The 19393-nt window shown below is 42.2% G+C and overlaps 1 protein-coding gene across 12 annotated transcripts in view; it reads right to left on the reverse strand.

Annotated features, from left to right (window-relative positions):
• Window positions 1-19156, reverse strand: part of KIAA1217 (KIAA1217 ortholog) — a 507222-nt gene extending 488066 nt beyond the window's left edge. For 4 of the 12 annotated variants that reach the window (XM_039523564.1, XM_039523562.1, XM_039523563.1 and 1 more), the window contains exon 1: window positions 14102-14191. In XM_039523564.1, coding sequence (XP_039379498.1) covers window positions 14102-14108 — 7 coding nt within the window. In that variant the 5' untranslated portion in view covers window positions 14109-14191. Of the gene's footprint in view, window positions 1-14101; window positions 14192-18866 lie in introns of those variants that run through there. The other 8 variants (XM_039523552.1, XM_039523553.1, XM_039523548.1 and 5 more) reach the window with 5 other exon arrangements.
• Window positions 19157-19393: the final 237 nt, after the last annotated feature.

The following is a 19393-nucleotide window of genomic DNA, read 5'->3' on the forward strand; positions in this document are numbered from 1 at the left end:
ATAACAGGTTCTGTTCCATAATGATCAAAAGCAGTGCAAACCGATGCATGTTCATTTTCATCATCATGATTCAGATGCCACTAAAAGGTTGATTTTCTTTTTTTGGTAATTCAGGTTCTATAGTTTCCACATCCGAGTGTTGCTCTTTTAACACTTCTGAAAGCATGTGCCAGACCTCATCCCTCTCAGATTTTGAAAGGCACTTCAGATTCTTAAACCTTGGGTTGAGTGCTGTAGCTATCTTTAGAAATCACACATTGGTACCTTCTTTGCATTGTGTCAAATCCGCAGTGAAAGTGTTCTTAAAATGAACAACATATGCTGGGTCATCATCCGAGACTACTATAACATGAAATACATGGCAGAATATGGGTAAAGCAGAGCAGGAGACATACAATTCTCCTCCAAGGAGTTCAGTCTCAAATTTCATTAACACGTTATTTTTTAAAGAGCATCATCAACATGGAAGCATGTCCTCTAAAATGGTGGCCAAAGCAAGAAGGGGCATACAAATGTTTAGCATATCTGGCATTTAAATACCTTGCAATGCCGGCTATAAAAGTGTCATGTGAATGCCTGTTTACAATGTCATCTGAAAGTCAGAAGAAGAAGCAGGCAGCATTATCTCCTGTAAATGTAAACAAACCTGCTTGTTTTAGGAATTGGCTAAACATGAAGTAGGACTGAATGGATTTGTAGGCTCTAAAGATTTACATTTTTTTTGTTAAAGTAACTGCACTCAAAAACAAAAACTACATTTGTAAGTTGCACTTTCATGATAAAGAGACTGCACTACAGTATTTGTATGAGGTGAATTAAAAATAATATTTCTTTTGTTTATCATTTTTACAGTGCAAATATTTGCAATCAAAAATAATAATATAAAGTGAGCACTGTACACTTTGTATTCTGTGTTGTAATTGAAATAAATATATTTGAAAACTGTAGAAAAACATCCAAAAATATTTAATAAATTTCAATTGGTATTCTATTATTTAACAGTGCAATTAAAACTATGAATAATTGTGATTCATTTTTTTTAATCATGATACATTTTTGAGTTAATCGTGTGCATTAACTGTGATTAATCAACAGCCCTAATTTTAACGGAATTTCCAGCATTTGCAATGCTTGGTTCTGATATAATTTCAACATCCCTATATTTTTCACCTCTAAATTGCTGGTATGTGCTTCCCACCTTAACTCCAGTTTTACAGATTTTTGTCAGGGAATTTAGACTCATAGACTGTAAGGTCAGAAGGGACCATCGTGATCATCTAGTCTGACCTCCTGCACATTGCAGGCCACAGAACCTCACCACCCACTCTTGTAATAACCCCTAACCTCTGGCTGAGTTACTGAAGTCCTTAAATCATGGTTTAAATACTTCAAGCTGCAGAGAATTCACCAATTTTCATCCTTTTTTTAAAAGTTATTATTAATTTAATTCATGAACACTAAACAAGAAACCCAAGAATACTACCGTGTGATATCTGAAATTATTTGAAAATATGCAGTATCAACCTTAAAAGTTGAAATTTAATAAAAGTGATTTAAGAACAAATTCATCAGCACACCAAAAATCAATTGAAAAGTAGTCAGAGTGTACCAGTTAATCTGGGTTTACAGCTGCTTTGAACTGCTAGAGTAGTGGAAAGAAGCTGAAGCACAGTGGCGAATCTGACCTTTAATTTGCAATTCACTGATTGGTTTAGAGAGCAGTTAGCGAGATTGCCACTATGTGACTGGGGAGAGAGGAGACAGGGAGATCCCAGTCCCTGAGGCCCAGATTTTGAAAGCTATTTGGCCATTGCGGCACTCAGGCTATGTCCACACTACCGGGGTAAGTTGACCTACGCTACACAACTCCAGCTATGTGAATAACGTAGCTGAAGTCGACATACCTTAGATCAAGTTACCACAGGGTCTCTGGGAGAAACTCTCCCGCCAACTTACCTTGCTCTTATCATTGGGGGTAAAGTACAGGGGTTGACTGGAGAGTGATCTGCTGTCCATTTGGTGGGTCGTCACCAGACCTGCTAAATTGACCGCCAGTGGATCGATTTCAGATCCCAGCTGTAGTGTAGACATAGCCTCAGTGTCACAAAGCCTAAGGAATTTAGGCATTTAAGAGTGAGATTTCCCTTTTGAAAATAAGATTTAGGCTCCTAAAACAGTTAGGTGTTGGGAAGCTAAGCACAGCAATGCCTAAATAGCTTTAAAAATCTGGGCTTGAGTCCCAATGTCTCTGTGCTTTAATGGCATTCTCTGCCTCAATTCCCCACCAGTACTGCCTCAACGAACAGTGAAGCCAAGGCAGCAGTGCCACGGAGAGCCTTTCAAAAGCACTGATCCAGCCATGGAATCTTCAGAGAGCAGGGACAATTGAGCCAAGTAATCTACCAGCTAGAATCACTGATGCATGTCCAGTCTCCCTTATACTACTGAGTCATTACAATCAATACAATTTTTGCATATAAATTAGCTGCAGAGGAAGGTTAGCAATTGGCTGAGTAACTTCTGAGGTCATAATTGCTCCCCTTAAGTGTTACCTAAACCGTTCACCTGAGACTGACTGTAGCCTATATAATCATAAATATCAGATTAAACTAATTTATAAATAATTATATTACAGCACAATTTCTTCAGGTATAGCCTATACACAATATTTCAATTAATTTTAATCTAGAAAGTTTGACGTGTCTGAGATATTCCACTGTTAAGATCATCTGAGTCAGAAAAGTGACAAATGCTAAATTTCTGAACAGTCCATTCTAAATTCTCTGTAACTGAAATTAATTAATGCAGCTACAGAAGATTCTATTTAATAGCAACATTTTGCCAGGAACCAATCCCTTCCCATTGTCTTTCATGTTAATAAGATTTAAGAGATTGGCAAGGGCACGCCACTTTAGTCACTTTTTTTTTTTTTTGGTAAAGTGAGAGAGAGAGACAGACACCCCCCCCCCCCCACCTGCAGGCAGGTTTGCAAGGCTGCAGCCAGGGAAAGAAGTGCTGGGATGTGCCTTCCCTGCCTGAAGCCCAAGAAACCTACCCGTCACTATGCACAAGGATCGCACAGGAGGTCGGACCTGCAGGCAGGGAGGGGAGAGAAGGGGATGCTGTGGGCAGGGTAGTAGTGGGAACTGGGGCTGCAGCCCAGAAGCCAGAGTTGCACAGTACATGGTACTGCTCCCTGGGCTGCACTTCTGCCAGAGGAGCTGCACGTAGGGAAAAAAGTACTGAGGCGCGTTGAGCCACGACACTCAGAGAGCACAGTGAGAGGGTACGGTGCAGCCACAAAAGGCCCCAGCTTCTGCTCTGCGTAGAAAGCTCAGGCTCCTGGGCTGCAGTTCCCTCTCCCTGTAGGCAGATTTGTAGGGCTGCAGCCAGGGAAGAAACATCCCAGTGCTTCCTTCCCTGGCTGCTGCCTCATAAACCTGCCTTCCGCTTATTAGCAACAACCGGATAACAGCAACTTTTTGCCAGCAACTGAGGGGTTACTAATAAGCAGAATCTATTGTTCTGGTAAATTCTCCAAAAAAAAACAAACTATTCTGTACTCAAAGAATGCTGTACATTTGAGGCGGACATGCTATATTTTTTCATACAAAACAAAGAAGTTGAATCCCCCTTGCAGTGAAAACTGGAATTTAGATTTAACTATGGTGCAGTGACTACCACCTGCATAATATATTACATGTATACACACAAACGTACTCTTCTTGTTGAGAACTCATAAGGATACCTATTAAAACTTTGAAAGTGACCTATCAGAGGAACCTGAAAATTGAATTAACTATAGAAACATGTGATGGAAAGGGGGAAAACTTTTTTTTTTAAATAAAGGCAATTGGTATGATTTTTACACAAAAGGATGTACTTTATTTTGAAGTAACAAGCGCAATATCAGCAGTATGCTTTCCAGTAATGTTAGCACATTAACACTAACCAAGATTATCTTTGTTCCCTATTAACTTGAATTTTTTACAGATGGTTATTTATGTAAATTTAAACACAGAGGTATAAGGTTATCTATGGTCATGTCATAGTAGCAAACAGCTGCTTATGATTTTGGTTTTGTGTTTGCATGCTGGTCCTGAAAAAGCAACAGCTTTCAATAAATACCAGATGTAACCAAGTGTTCACAGTAAAATGCTAGTAGTTCTAGTACGATAAAAGTTTAGTGAATAAACAAACCGTACATTAAAAATATTTTTCTAAATATATAACCAAAGCAACTGGCTTACTAGTACTGCCACTGATTATTCTAATTTTTTTTAAATTCTCTGAAAAAAATTATGCGCTTATTTTGTGTACTACTAAGCTAATTATTTCTCGTTTTAGAAATGACACATGATTGCAAGGGGACACCACAATCATGAACTTAGTTTGAACTTTAAAGCAGAAATGTTATGTAGTTAATGAAGTAAATCAATCTTTTGCTTTGGTGCAGTGGGGTTTATGCGGTAGCCTTTAATCTCAAAAGACATGAGGTCAAATATACAAGCAATGGCAGAGTGAGTTTACTAGTCTCCATTTACTCTCTAACTAACCTCACAAAAATACCACACCACTTTTCAAAGTACAGAAAAGGCCAGGTCTGGAACAGAAAGGTGTTTCAGAATGAAGGAGCCCAGAGGAAGCTCTATGAAAAGTTAATGTAGTTTGGACCAATATTGTACTGTTTTAAACCCTCTGCAACCTCAGTGAAATCCATGGGATTGAATAGGGTATAAAATATACGTGAGTACAGAACTTGGGCCAATCTCTCCATAATATACTTGGCTTACATAATTACTGAAACTCTTAAATATATAATTAAATGTAAAAGTAGCAGTAATTATACAAATGTAGCTATGTGTATGACTCAATATATATCAGAGTGTGCATAACAGTGCCTAGCACAGAGGCGGGTGAACTTTTTGGCCTGAGGGCTGCATCGGGTTTCCAAAATTGTATGGAGGACCAGTTAGCAGAGACTGTGCCTCCCCAAACAGCCAGGCATGGCATGGCCCAGCCCCGCCCCCATCTGACCCCTCCTGCTTCTCATCCCCTGACAGCCCCTCCCTAGGACTCCTGCCACATCCAAACCCCCCATCTCCTGACATCCCCAGACTCCCCCGCCGCTGACTGCCCCCGCCACCCCATCCAACCCCTCCTCTCATTCCTGACTGCCCCCCTGTAACCTCTGCCCCATCCAAGCACCCCTTCTCCCTGACTGCCCCCCAGGACCCCTGCCCCCATTCAACTGCCCTGACCCCTGTCCACACACACCCCCGACCACCACCCCAAACTCTCCGGCCCTTTATCCAACCCCCCCTGCTCCCTTACCGCGCTGTCTGGAGCACCAGTGGCTGGCGGCGCTACAGCCGCGCCATCCAGAACACCAGGACAGGCAGCCGCACCACCCGGCTGGAGCCAACCACACAACTATACAGCACAGAGCACAGGGTCAGGCCGGGCTCTGCAGCTGCACTGCCCCAGAAGCTCACAGCCCTGCCACCCAGAGCACTGCGCAGGCAGCGGAGCAAGCTGAGGCTGCGGAGGAGGAGGAGGAGGAACAGCCAGGGAGGGGCCAGGAGGTAGCCTCCAGGGCCAGGAGCTCAGGGGCCGGGCAGGAGGGTCCCGCGGGCCGGATGTGGCCCGTGGACTATAGTTTGCCCACCTCTGGCTTAGCACAATGGGGCCTTAATCTCTTTACCAGGGCCTCTAGGTGCCAGTGAAATATAAGTAGTAATAATAAAGCTGAGAAGAAAACTTGAAGTCAAAGCGTGTTGTCAGAAACAAAAGAATCTAGTTCCTAAAGAGTTTAAATACCTTAGGAATATTTTATAATCACTTGTTTGATTCTTTTTTTTTTTTTTTTAAGTATTCTCATGCATTAATACCTCATAGGGCTAGTTAAAATATCAAGCAAGCTTTTAATCACAAAAAAGGATCTGGAGATAAAGCACAATTTATAACAGAAATTCCAATTTTGGTTTTGACAGAAAAAAAATGCCTTGTCTGTTTCTCTGTTCATAAACCATATAATGAATAGAGTCTGTGATAGTCAGATAAAGTTTCGAAAAACATAACACAAATATAACCATGAGTGCTTATGAGTTAAACCTCAGGCACTAAGGATGACCTGATTTGGGGACTTTCCTACAGAGTCTCATTATGAATAAGAATCTTGGATAAAGAAAATATGATAGCTCAGAATTCTCTGCTAGTTTTGAAAACTGCCCTTCGGGTGAGCTGCTCATACAAAAACACTTTATGCAGAAATACACTTCACATATAACCCCAATAACTTTTCAAAGGCCCATAATATGTCTAGATTCTCCAAGGACACTTACTGACGCAGTCTGGCTAATTCCCCAATATTTTTTATCACATGACCATATCCCAATTCCAGACCCTATTTTTCTTTTGTATTTTTTCTGTTTTTTTTTAAATTAGTTCATAAATTAAATATAATACCAAACCAGGAAGCTGACAACCCTAATAATGTTTAAGGTAAAACTGTGACATTCACAGAACTTCACTGTTTTCTGCTGCTACTAATTGCTCTTTCACATTTTTATGGGAGCAGCATTCAGTATCACCAATCCCATGCATTCAAAATCATGAGCTTGGTTTAAAAAAAAAAGTGACTTTTTAAAATTCGTTTTGATTTTTTAATTTGCCTTCTGATTTCTGAGCCCTTAGAGTATACACTCAAATCCTATTTTCAAGCTTTCCTTTGTTACCATGAGGTCTAAAAACTTAACTTAAGAGAAAGTTGAGAGTCTCATGTAATCACCTAACACCAGGAGCTTTAGTTACAACCCAATATATTATATGAGACATGATAAAACCATGAGAGATGACAATACTAAGCTATCACACTATAAATCTGGGTCTCTAGATTAAAAGCGGCAGAGTCCTGTGGCATCTTATAGACTAACAGACATATAGGAGCATGAGCTTTCGTGGGTGAATACCCACTTCGTCGGATCTCTAGACTGTAATCTTTAGACTTTAAATCAATTATGCTACTACAAAAACAAACTACCATCTATTGCCCTCTCCCTAGATTTAGATCTACTTGCAGACAGTGATGTCTAAAAGAAATTGCCCAACCTAAGCCTCCCTCACTTTATACTGTAAATTTTCCATTATTTTACATCTGACTCCTCTCTAATGTATTCAGCTTCCAAATTATTCAATAGTTACTTATACTTTTTCTTCTCAAATGCCAATCAACAGATTAATCCTTTTTTTCTTAACTAAATCCCATATCAGCATTTTGCCATGTAACAGAGGTCCTAGTAACTATGTAGATATCTACCTCATATAATTGACTGAAATTAGTTATACATTTGTATGATGCAGGTGCAGTTAATTTTAAACACAATAAGAGGATGATGGCCAAAAAGTGTTCCAGTTTCCCTTTTACCGTCTGTTTGTATAAGGAAAACAAAAATATAACCATCTTAAAATCATTAAGGCTCATGATAATGTTTTAAAAGCAGATCTTGTAATCAAATTCTTTGTCCCTCAGAAAGGCGGGACTTCTTCTCTAGGAGCACCTTCCTTTGTGACTATCAAGACTTTTCAGTATGTGTTCATCCTCTTAAAGGAATCTTCCCCAGTGTACACTTTATGTGAAACAAAAAACAAGGTGGAAAGCCCAAGTCAGAAATTAAAGTCCTTTAATAAAGAAATGAGAGGGATTATCAAATGAAATTTAGTTCTAAATTTTTAAGCTTCCTTTTGCACCTCAGAACGTCAGCTTCTTAAGTGCTGTGAATTTCCCTATATGTTTAGTGTTGGACAATGCAGCACGTTTCCCTTTCCATATGCCATCAAGTGCACACACATTTAAAAAATTCTCAGCAAGGCTCCTAAAGAGGAAGATTGAACCACCATCGCCAACCACAAAGGCATGAGGTCTTTGTCTTGTCTGGACCAGAGTGAGAATGGTGTAGTTTAAGGATCTCTCCCCGCAACCCCAGGTGGCTATGGTGGGAGGAGGACCCATCACCGGAAATTGTGGTCTGGCTGGTGGGGCACAGGTAAGCTACTGGCCCCACAACAGCTAGGGGAGGGTATATAAGCCCTGTCTCTCTGTCCACCCCTCTCATGTGAATGTATAGCTCCCAACCCTGAGATTAGAACGGAACCAGGTTGTTTGGTCCACTGTGGACATTGCATTAGTCACTTCTTTGAGGTCTGTGAAGGAATTTTTCTCCTCACTACCAAATTGGCCAGGGTGGAATGGGTTTTCCCCACAGCAGCTCAGGGATCTGATGGGGTGGGTCAGTAGGTACAGTTCAAACTGTTGCAATTTAGGAGTCAGGTGTCCCCCAGAGGGTCTGATTCCCTGATAAACTAGAATTGGAAGTGTACTCAATCCCTTCAAGAAGCTGGGGAAAGGTGTTGGGGCTTCTAATGTCTGGTACAATGAGGAGATAATCCCTTTTCCCCAGTCCTTTAAACCTCATACAACGGGAGGACAGTGGGATCCCAGCAACAGGCTTGGGACCAAGAGCAAAGGGGCGGGGAGATGGCAGCATTCAAACAGGTGGAAATGATTAGGCAGAAATGATGATCTGCCTTGTATGTTATTGCTGGATAGTTCCCAGATGAGTTAAATTAATAAAGTTGTGGCCTAATTAAACCACATTTCCTTGCATCTTGTCTCTTCCTGCGTGTATGGGGCAATGCAAGATGTTGCTGCATGCTGTACGCAGGAGCAGCAAGGGACACACCACAAGAGTGAAAGTTACCAACATTAGTCAGAAGAGGAAGCTGTTGACTGAGTGTGTATAGCTAACATGGGGCATTTCCCTCTGACCCAGTAGAGGAAAGACCTGTCTATGCTACATACAGAACCATGTTAAGTATAGATATGCTTTTCTGCACTCCTCCTGCTGGGCCATGAGGAAGTGCTCTGTGTCAGCAGTACACACTGTGCACAGCTACTAAAAAAAAAAGGCATGAATATAATGAGGTGTCAGTTCAATTCTAAAGGCTTGTTCTTAGAATATGGGGAGGGAAAGCAGGAAAAGGGAGAAGTTGACATACAAAAATACCAGATGTGGGGTGAGGGAAAAGATGGAGAGAAATGAAATCACAGAAGTCAATTGCTTGATTTTAGGGTGGAAATTGTATCTGAGATTCTTTCAAGTAACCCCATTAATAGTGATAACAAGATTGGTAGCCAAAAGTAGCTCAGAAATAATACTTGCCTCTTAAAATGTTCAATTCCTGAAAATGAAAGAGCAGAGGAGGGAGTAGTTCCCTTCCCCCCCATACCCAAAATGAAAGCACTGTTTATGCATCATTCTTCCCACTTATATTTCTAGTAGGAGAGTGTATTGTGAGCAACTCCATCTGTATATTGATTGTGCACAGAGATTAGGAGATAATCTATTTTGATCATGTGAAGAATTACTTTCAACAGTAAAATACCATTTGACAATACTGTAACCATCCCTTCTTTTATATAAACATATAAAAACATTAACTTGCAATTTGTACTAAAGTACTTTATATCTATAATAGACTTTCTTCAAATTGTTCATGAATTAACTATTATCTTTTATATGGAATCATACAGAAAGGTAAGAAAACTGGGCAATCTAGTTTTTCCATTCAAAGGAAAAATTCATCAAAAATACAGTATAATGTCATCCTTCAGGATTATCTCCTGCTAACATGGAAAATAAAACAACCAATGGAGGAGAAAGAAAGGATAAATGGTCTTACTGTCTTAATATTTACATAATCACATTTACATATCTGATTCTAAACCATCTTAAAAACTCATTCAATGCCCTTCATAGGTATCTGTTCAGAAATTTTAAAATGAGAGCCATAAAAATGCATGTAACAGTAAAATTTGAAAAATTAGACTGTCATTCATTAAAAGTTGCTAGCAACTATTCAGCCCTAATACATGCTGTCAGGCAATGCAAGAAAGAGACTGCTGTTCTTGTCCCGAACATAAGTGATCCTGCTCCAAGTAACCTTTAAAATTCCCTTGAATGCAGAAAACAGTGTTGATCTCAGATCACTGAGAAACAGTCTCATAAATAGGAGAGTGAAAGTCACACAAGTCACACAGTGTTCGGGAAAGGCCAAATCCTGCTTCCTGCACTCACCCCAAATAAACAGGACATACACAGGGGAGGCCTGTGTGAGGGACGGGGTGGAGGTTCCAGCTGAAGGTGGGGGCTATCATGGGGGAACAAGGATGAGGGGCTTGGGGTGCAGGAGGGTGCTCCAGGCTGGGGTAGGGGTAGAGGAGGGGGTGAGGACTCTGGGCAGCATTTACCTCAGGCGGCTCCCGGAAGCAGCAGGATGTTCCCCCTCCAGCTCCTAGGCAGAGGTGTGGCCAGGCAGTTCTGCATGCTACCCCATCTGCAGGCGCCATCCTATCAGCTCCCATTGGCAGCGGTTCCCAGCCAATAGGAGCTGTGGAGCCAGCACTTAGGGTGGGGGCCATGCACAGAGCCCCCTGGCTGCCTCTACACCTAGCTGGAGGTGGGACATGCCACTGCTTGTGGAGCCACAGCAGGCAGGGAGCCTGCCTTAGCCCTGCTGCATTGCCAACCGGACTTTTAATGGTCCGATGAGTTGTACTGACCAGAGCCGCCAGGGTCCCTTTTCAACCAGGCATTCCAGTTGAAAAACGGACTCATGACAACCCTAAGACACAGCTTAAGAGCCAGAAATTACATCTCCAATTTGTACAGCACCAAGAGCAATCAGGTCCTGAGCTCAATTAAGGCATATGGGAGCTACTAGGTTATACTTAAATAATAATAAAGGTTGACTCCATGAACACTTACGGAAACTTTAAAGGAAAAAAAATTAACGTTTCAAGTTGGACCATAATGTGTATCGTTGTTGGAGGTAGGGGGTAACCTATATAACTTTAAAAGTGAATATCATATGAGCATGTAGCTATATTCCGTTAACACCTTACTGCTTTCTATGAAACAGAAACTGAAGGAGGAGGATAGTAAAGCTTGGAAACTAATCTGGCACAGTGTAAAATACACTTTGTCTTCACTAAACTTTTGTCTAACCCCAAACAAAATACTGAGCAGATTCTCCTGGACAGCCACCAGATCACAGGCCACAAAAATGTTTAGTGGACATAACAAGCATATGTGTTTTCAAAATTACAGCTCTGTGCAAAACCACAAAACCGTAGGCTCAATTTTGTTGTTTTGTGATAAACATTAACTTTGCAAAATGAAAAGATTGTGACTCTTTGCAAGTCTCAGAAGTATGGAAACAATGTTGCCTTCACCTAACTATCTACTATGTAACAGCTGAACTTTAGTTCCATATCAGCTATTTATATCTTCTGCTCTTGGCCCCTGCTGAATTTTGTATTTGCTTGAAAGATTTGGCCAGGACCTTGCCCTACTGGCAAGTGCAGACTGGAAAAAAATATATAGCTCCTTGTTGACCTTGCCCCCATATATGAATCTTCAAGAGACAGTTGTTCCTGATGACCTCGCCATGAACAGAGCTTTCGTTAAAACTAATGCAAATAATTCATGATTCTAGGGGGGCGTTCTCCAACTTTTGATATAGTGGTATTGTAATAATATACTATAATTATCCTAAAAAAAGTGAACTCTTTCAAAGTAACAAGATACTATATGTTTAATATAGTCTATCAATTGTTCTCAATGTCCACTGAATGTAGGACAAGCAGCAATGGGCTTAATCTGCAGCATGGGAGATTTAGGTTAGATATTAGGAAGAACTTTCTAACTACAAGGGTAGTTACATGCTCGAATGGGAATCCACAGCACTGGAGGTTTTACCAACAGGTTGGACAAACACCTCTCAGGGATGGTCTAGGATGGATTTATTTGATCCTGTCCAGTGCAGGGACTTGGTCTTGATGACCTGTCCAAGTCTCTTCCAGCCCTACATTTCTATGATTAAAATATATTATAATTGTAATCAATATAACCATTACATATTTAAAAACAAAAAAGCTGTAGTTTTTCTAAACAAACCAATTTTTTCCCAACTATAGCGACAATAAATAGATACAACCAAAATAGTAATTATATACCACTGGACTAACTAAAGTATATTATATATATATATATATATTATATATATATAAAATCCATCTCTGCTGATTCTGACATAATGTGACAGCTAATTCTGCATGACCTTTCATAACATACTGTAAGTTACAAAGTAATATCCAGACAGGGTTTATACTAGTTAGAGACGGAAAAGACCTATTAAATCAGAGTCCATCCTCTTGCCAGACAGAACACAGGCCTTCCAAAAGAAGGTACATCACTTACTGAAGTGATTTACATTTAATCTTAGCTTGACAGCCTGCATGTTTTCTGCTGTATGTGGTCTCAAGGAAACCATGTAGAAATTTAGATTTCCCCTCCCCCCCCCCCCCCCACACAAAAGTACCCAATGCCAGCATAATGCCAAACTTCAACATACTTGTACAAGGTTCTGTTCTATGCTTTTGCTATTTTGTATAACATGTAGGCAAAAGCTTTTAAAATCTGGAAGTAGTTACTGTATCAATGATAAAAACCTGCTCTACTGCATTTCACTATTAAGAGCACTTTTCGACCCAGATGCTGTGCACAATTCATTAGTTTCTAGAGCAATTAATAAGTGCTGTACTATTCTGCACATTAGACCTAAATTATGCAACAAGGCTCTTGATTTATGCAGTACAAATCTATGAATTCTAGGGCAAATAGGGAATTATGTGGCCATGTTAATCAAGCATTAACTTATTCAATAACCTTCAATGTTACTGAAATTCTAAAAATGCATCATAAATTGAAAAATAAATTAATGCATGTTATTTATTTGCACTATAGCCGAGGATAACCTCTGCTCCCTGGATCAAGAGTTCCATAGGAGAGGAGCCCGTCTGAACTGCATGTTCAGCCATGGGAACAGGAAGGTGGGACAGGCATCAGCATGAGGGTCAGAAGGGCTGCAATATTGTGTCTGGAAAGGAAGGCTTGAAAGAGGCACTACTGTAGCTCCTGAGCTACATACGATCAAAGCATGATTTTTGCAGAGCGAGCGGCTCCTATGCTGCACTATCCAAAGCTATATACAATAAGAGCAGGGCTTTACTCCTTCACAGGTACACAGTGAGGAACAGTGAAGCCCCACAAGAGTGCTTCACTTCTTTGTGCCTGCCTTCCAATGAGAAAAGAGCCATTGGGCCAGTTGAGTTCATCTTTGCTTCCCGGTGTCAGAAAGAATCTCCCTCTGGCTGTCCTCTTGTACTGTCCTTTAAAGGGCAGTAGCATGGAAATAGACACAGGAAACTTACTGAGCTCCCTTATGTGGGGAAAAACAGAAAAAACAGAAATGGAAAAGGCAAAGTAGTGGGCAGACAAGGTGAACAGAGGAAAAGTGGCAGGAAAATGTCAACTTCTGTAGATTTATGCAGCACAGATTTATATGGCATCTTAGCAAAAAGATAAATTATGTGGCCATTTATGGTGTTGCATCACCCGATTATACACAGGTCCCTATTGATAAAATTTCCATGAACTCCTGTAAATTCCAACATTATAAAACCCACAAACCTTTGTTAGCTTAGTGTTAAAATTGCTAATGTGTATTTCATATTTTTCTCTCTCCCCTCCCCCACCTCTCACATGCGCTAAAAAACAAAAATATCACAAATTTAAGCAACATTCACACAACACAATACCAACCCCCATGCTTTATCCCACTGCCATCATGATACTCTCTTTAGCATGTTCACTTAATTCAACAGTACTATCCCCCCAATGCTCATATAAAAAAAAAAGATCACACTGCAACCAGGCCAGCTCCAGGCACCAGCTCAGCAAGCAGGTGCTTGGGGAGGCCAAGGGGAAGGGGCGGCACGCCGGGCTCTTTGGCAGCAATTCGGCGGTGGGTCCCTCGGTCCCTTTCAGAGGGAAGGACCTGCTGCCGAATTGCCGCCGAAGAAGAAAGCGGTGCTGTGGAGCTACCACTGATTGCGGGCTTTTTTTTATTTTATTTTATTTTTTGCTACTTGGGGCAGCAAAAACCTGGAGCCGGCCCTGACTGCAACACACATCCTTACCTTCCATATGTTACTTTGTGGAAATATATAAAATTGCTCATCCTTCTCATGCTCGCCATATATGGGGTGGCCCTGTGTGTTCCCAATGGCTCCTGTCTGCATGCTGTGACAACAAGGTTCCCATGGAGCTGTGCTGACATTCTTGTAACCCATAATTCTCTCCTAGAATCTCTATAAGTAGAGAGATCCTCAGAGTGAGCGGGTTTTGCTTAAAACTGATACACACACAATTCAAGCTGCCTTAAATTTTAAGCATATTCTCCACACAGTTAGTAGGAAGATAATACATGTGCCAGGTTGCCCCCTCCAGGCCTGTCCCACACACAGATCCCCAAGCCTCTCATGACCCCCACAGTGTCCAAGGAGATAAGGGGACAGTGTTATGGAGGCAGCTACCCCTTGGGTGAAATTATGCCTCCTCCCCTTGAAGTCAATGGCAACACACTCATTGACTTCACTGGGCCAGGATTTCACCCCTTGTGTGCAGAAAGGGAAGACTGACATATGGATCTCAGAGTAGGAGCCTGGGAAAAGTAACAGCTGGCCCTAAAATCAGTAAGATCTACGTGTTGCCCTGAATTTGTATGCTGTACCACTTGTATTTACATCAGTGGGAGTTGCAGCTCCAGACTGACAGTAGTTTCTGGCTCTAGGTAAATAAACAACAGAGAATATGATTTTAGAAAAACATTAAAAAAGCTTCATTAGTGAGAGATCCAAATAAGAGCTTTTCATATGGCAGGTGATGAATACACAGGTCACATTATATGAAAAAGCTATGACACTTAAGCTAATATTTCATAATATTTTTTTAAATACATAGATTTTTTTTAAACAGTTAACTTCTGCATTCTGTGACCTACACAAAATAATTCAAACAAATCCTAGCTGCTCAATTCACCCCATGCTGAATAGAAAACATTACAGGTTTTCATTAGACACCTGCAGAGCCCTAAGACCCAGATCCTGCAAAGACTTACACATATGCTCAAACTTAAGCATATTTGTAAGTCTATGTAGGATCAAGGCCTAGGATATTAACTTTTGTTCGGTTAGAAGGATGTTCATAGTTGCTGAAATTATCGGAGCATCATTTCCTGTTATCAAAGTACAACACATTTAAGAACAGGTAATTTATTTTCTGCATAATTAAAGCACCACTGATGCCTCTTGGAAAACTGAAAATGTTCTGTTTAAGGAGAGTGGATGGCTCAAAGGATTGCAGTGGGTTAAAGAGGCTTTCATCTCTAGTTAGGGATTCAAATTCATCCCAAGCTGTTAATAAGTGAAAACAGTTACTGTCTCATGGCTGTCTGAAAGCCTGGGTGAAATGACTTGGATGATTTCAGTTCAGTTTCCAGGAAACAGGCATGGCTATCACTCTTTTGAATAGTCTTAGCAGAGAAGGAACTCTCTTTTCACCAGAGCTGGAGTTAGAAATTTGAGGTGGGCCTGTAATACAATTTTCCTCCCAAAGCTTGAAATCCTGTCCACCAAGAACACAGAACTAAAGAAGAAAAAAGGTGGTCATTTAACCAAGAACAGCCAGCTTTAGGGTCAGAACTAGAAGTAGAGCCTCTTGCTCTCAATTTTATGGTTAATCCACTGAACTGCTTCTTCACAACAGAAAACTGTCCCCTTTTCTTGCAACCAGAAGCCTCATTAGGTGCTCAGCAGAGGAAAGAGCTAGCTCCCAGCAGAATATGTTTGCAATGGCCCAAGCACCATCAACAGCAACCTAGGTATCTCCCCCCTAGCAATGCCATTGCCTATGCTATGCCTGTTATGTGGACAGAAGACTTCAGTCTCCAGGGCTGGCAAAATGGGATGTTATAAAATAATAATATATGGAGATATACCTATCTCATAGAATTGGAAGGGACCTTAAAAGGTCATCAATTCCAGTGCCCTACCTTCACTAGCAGGACCAAATACCATCCCTAACAGATTTTGGCCCCCTCAAGGATTGAACTCACAACCCTGCGTTTAGTAGGCCAATGCTCAAACCACTGAGCTATGCCTCCCACCCCCAGGAGCACTAAATTCACACTGAAATAAATTAAGTTGTTCTATGTAGAAATAATTCTATTTATGTCATATAACATTTTCTTTAAATCTATTTTCATGCATATATTCCTGAGCAATTATTTTTCCAGAAGTCATCTGTTCCGACTACTTAATCCTCAAGTCATAATTAGTTATGTTTGTGACATAACACAGCAACTTATTGTAAAGTAATAAACAGAATGTTATGATTTCAGGTGAGGGACACAGTAAAAGCAAGCTTGCTTTTCAGAAAAAGACCTATTTTACAAAGAGAAAAGGATTAAGAGAAATACGTAAAACATATAATGGCAAAGATCCACTGATGTGCTGGAAAACTGAAGAAATTCTAACATCTACTACTTTTGCTTGAAGGCTGTCTGGATTGCAATTTGAAATCGTCTAGAACATGTAACCAGTTTAATGTACAGCAAATTAGCAAAACAGTTTTTAAATAATTCATCAGCAATGCAAAGTCAAGACATATTTTCAGGCATAGTGACATTAAAAATACTCAGTGGTAATGATCTGCTGGTAAAGTTTGGCGGAAAACCAGGAGCTTCAATAGTGATCTAACAAAGTATACAAACTTTGGGCCCATTCATTTCAATAGTTCTGGTATGCAGAGAATGCAAGATCAGATCCAACATGTCCCAATCCAGAAGAGACTTATACAGGTGCTTAACCTTAACATGTAAGCACAGGTACAATGAGACTAGTTTCAGGAGTACAGTTGTGCACGTACATAAATCTTTGCAGAATCAGGGCCTATATTAGGACTCCTCTTGAGGACCATGCTTACTCAGTGACCAGAAAATGAAGGTAAACTAAATCCGTAATTATTTTTTATTAAGTTCTACTTTCTTGATAAACTCAGAGTACAAAAAGTTACAGTATTTAGCCAATGTTCCCTAGCTTGGTCACTGGATATAAAAATGTGGCTCTTAAAGACATGGTTTGATCAGAGAACAAAGATAATACTCAGTTCTATGTGGTAGACTAACAGTCACTGTATTTTATTTTACATGGTTCATGAGGTCAGAAGAATGACAAATAATGTGGTTTTGATTCTTGTCCCTAGATGTCTCATATTGTTCAATGTTTTTATTTTGACTACTATTCTCGTTACACTTTTGCTAATGCAGATATGAATACTAAGTAAGTATACCTGGGGTGAGGAAACAGTGAACCTCTTGAATGTCCTCAGATATGAGAGTAATCATCCAGTAATTAATCTGCACAATACGTAGTGCTTCTGTACAGCATTCAAAACTAGTATTATTTTTTGAGCGTATATGTTTAACTATGAAGGGAAAAGTGCAAGAAAACAAGAGTTGATTATTTAAATACCCACACACCCACCCATACAAAGCCGAAGTTGAGAACGTGAAATTTAAACTATGGAAAGTAAATTTTAAAATTATGTAGCACCACCCATATCCATGACTATGAATCACAGATAACCTATATCACACAAAGAAGGGTCCAATTCTGCTTCCATTCATGTTAATAGCAAAACTCTCATTAACTTCAATGGGAGCAGCAGAAGATTCAGTTAAATGTTAGCAGTTAGTAGTAGAAGAACCTACCTCTGCCTATACAGAGAGACAGCCACTCATAAATCTGCACACTACCCTAAAGACTTTTCCTGGCTCAGAGAAACTAAATACCAAACAACCATCCAGTCAAGGCTTGATGCCATCAAATCCTGGGGTTATTGAAAAAAAGCCTTGCTCACTATTCTGAGAGCTCCTCTGAATTTCCAAAATGAAGTTTGTTCCTTACGTATATATGAAAAAAACATTTCATAAAACGCAGAAGTTATGATTACAAAGCCTTCCAACGATGGTCAATGTATGCAATACAATCTTCTTTACATGTAGTTGGCAAATTGTCATTTTTTGCAACATTTAAGATTTATGCGCAGTCAATCTACTTTTACAAAGGAGGAAAGCCATTTAAGCTTGCGTGCATGTAAAAAGTAGCCTGACTCTTCAATTCTCAGGAACAGCCTGATCTAAGCCTGACCACAATGACTAAATCGTTTTGAATTCTCATGGGTAATTAACTCTTTCTCAAAAAGCCTGGTTATAACTACAGGCTACATTTCCTACCACTCACTCGTCTCCTTCCTCAGCCAGGGAGCAAAGTTGGGGAAAGCAGACTGCCCTAGCCCCCTGCTGCGGCGGCAGCGGGATCCCCTGCGGATCTCAGCACTTATCCGTGGGGCAAGTAGCAGCAGCGGCCAGCTAGCGAGCACGCGAGCTTTGAAGTTTCCCCCTCAGAAGTTTGGTCAATTTAACACCACCACTAAGCCGCAGGCAGAGGCTGAAATCCCGGCGCCCGGGACACAGGAACCGCCCAGTGGGGACTTTCTGGGGTTGGAGCCCTGCTAAAGGGCTTGGCCAAGACAGCTGCCCCCCACTGAGCGGACTCCCGCCCAGGCGCGGCGCCAACCCAGCGAGCCCAGCGGAGAGACGTCCCTGGCTGCGGGGCTCGCCTGGCCCCAGACCCAGAGCACCCCAAGGTCACCTGCCCCAGGGACTCCCCCCACTGCTGGGTCCAGGGCAGGGGACACTCTCCTCGCGAGCCCCTCACACCGCGCTCTGCCGGGGCGGGGATGCTCTTCCCCCGCCCGCTGCGCCCCTGCTGCCGACCCGACCGCCCCGGGGATGTGAGGAACGGGGAGGGGGACCAAGCGCAAACTTTCGAGGCCACTTACTTGGCGGCTGGCGGCTGCCTCCCCCTGCCGCGCTGGGGAGCCTCTGGGCGGGCGGCGGCTGCACTCTGGCTAGCGGGACTCCCTGCGCTGCAGACATGCCCCGGGCAGCGGAGCGGCTCCGGCTCAGGGTGCGCCACTGTAGGGGGCGGCGGCAGCGCCGGCGCCGGGCGGACGGGAGCGCCCTGCTGGGAGCGGGCTGTGCGCTCCGCCTGCCCCAGCCAGTGCCAGGTCTGCAGCAAGCCCGGCAGCCCGCGTCCTTCTCTCCCCGCCACCGACGACTTTCAATTCACCTGCAGGCGGGAGCGGCGCGGAGCCCTCCCGGCAGGCGGCGCGGCGCGGCGGGAGGGGCCAAGTGGCGAGCGCCCCGGCTGGAGGAAACCCCGGCCGCCCCTCCCTCTCCCGCTCGCCGGGGCGCTCCGCCGCTCTCCCCGGGACTGCAGTCATTGCGTCACCGCCATCCCCACCCTCACCGCGGGGGGAGCTGCCGCTGCAGGAGCCGGGGGGCCGGCTCGGGGGGCCGGGCACTG

The sequence above is a fragment of the Mauremys reevesii genome, linkage group 2 (genome assembly GCF_016161935.1).
Source record: "Mauremys reevesii isolate NIE-2019 linkage group 2, ASM1616193v1, whole genome shotgun sequence".
Classification (NCBI taxonomy): domain Eukaryota; kingdom Metazoa; phylum Chordata; order Testudines; family Geoemydidae; genus Mauremys; species Mauremys reevesii.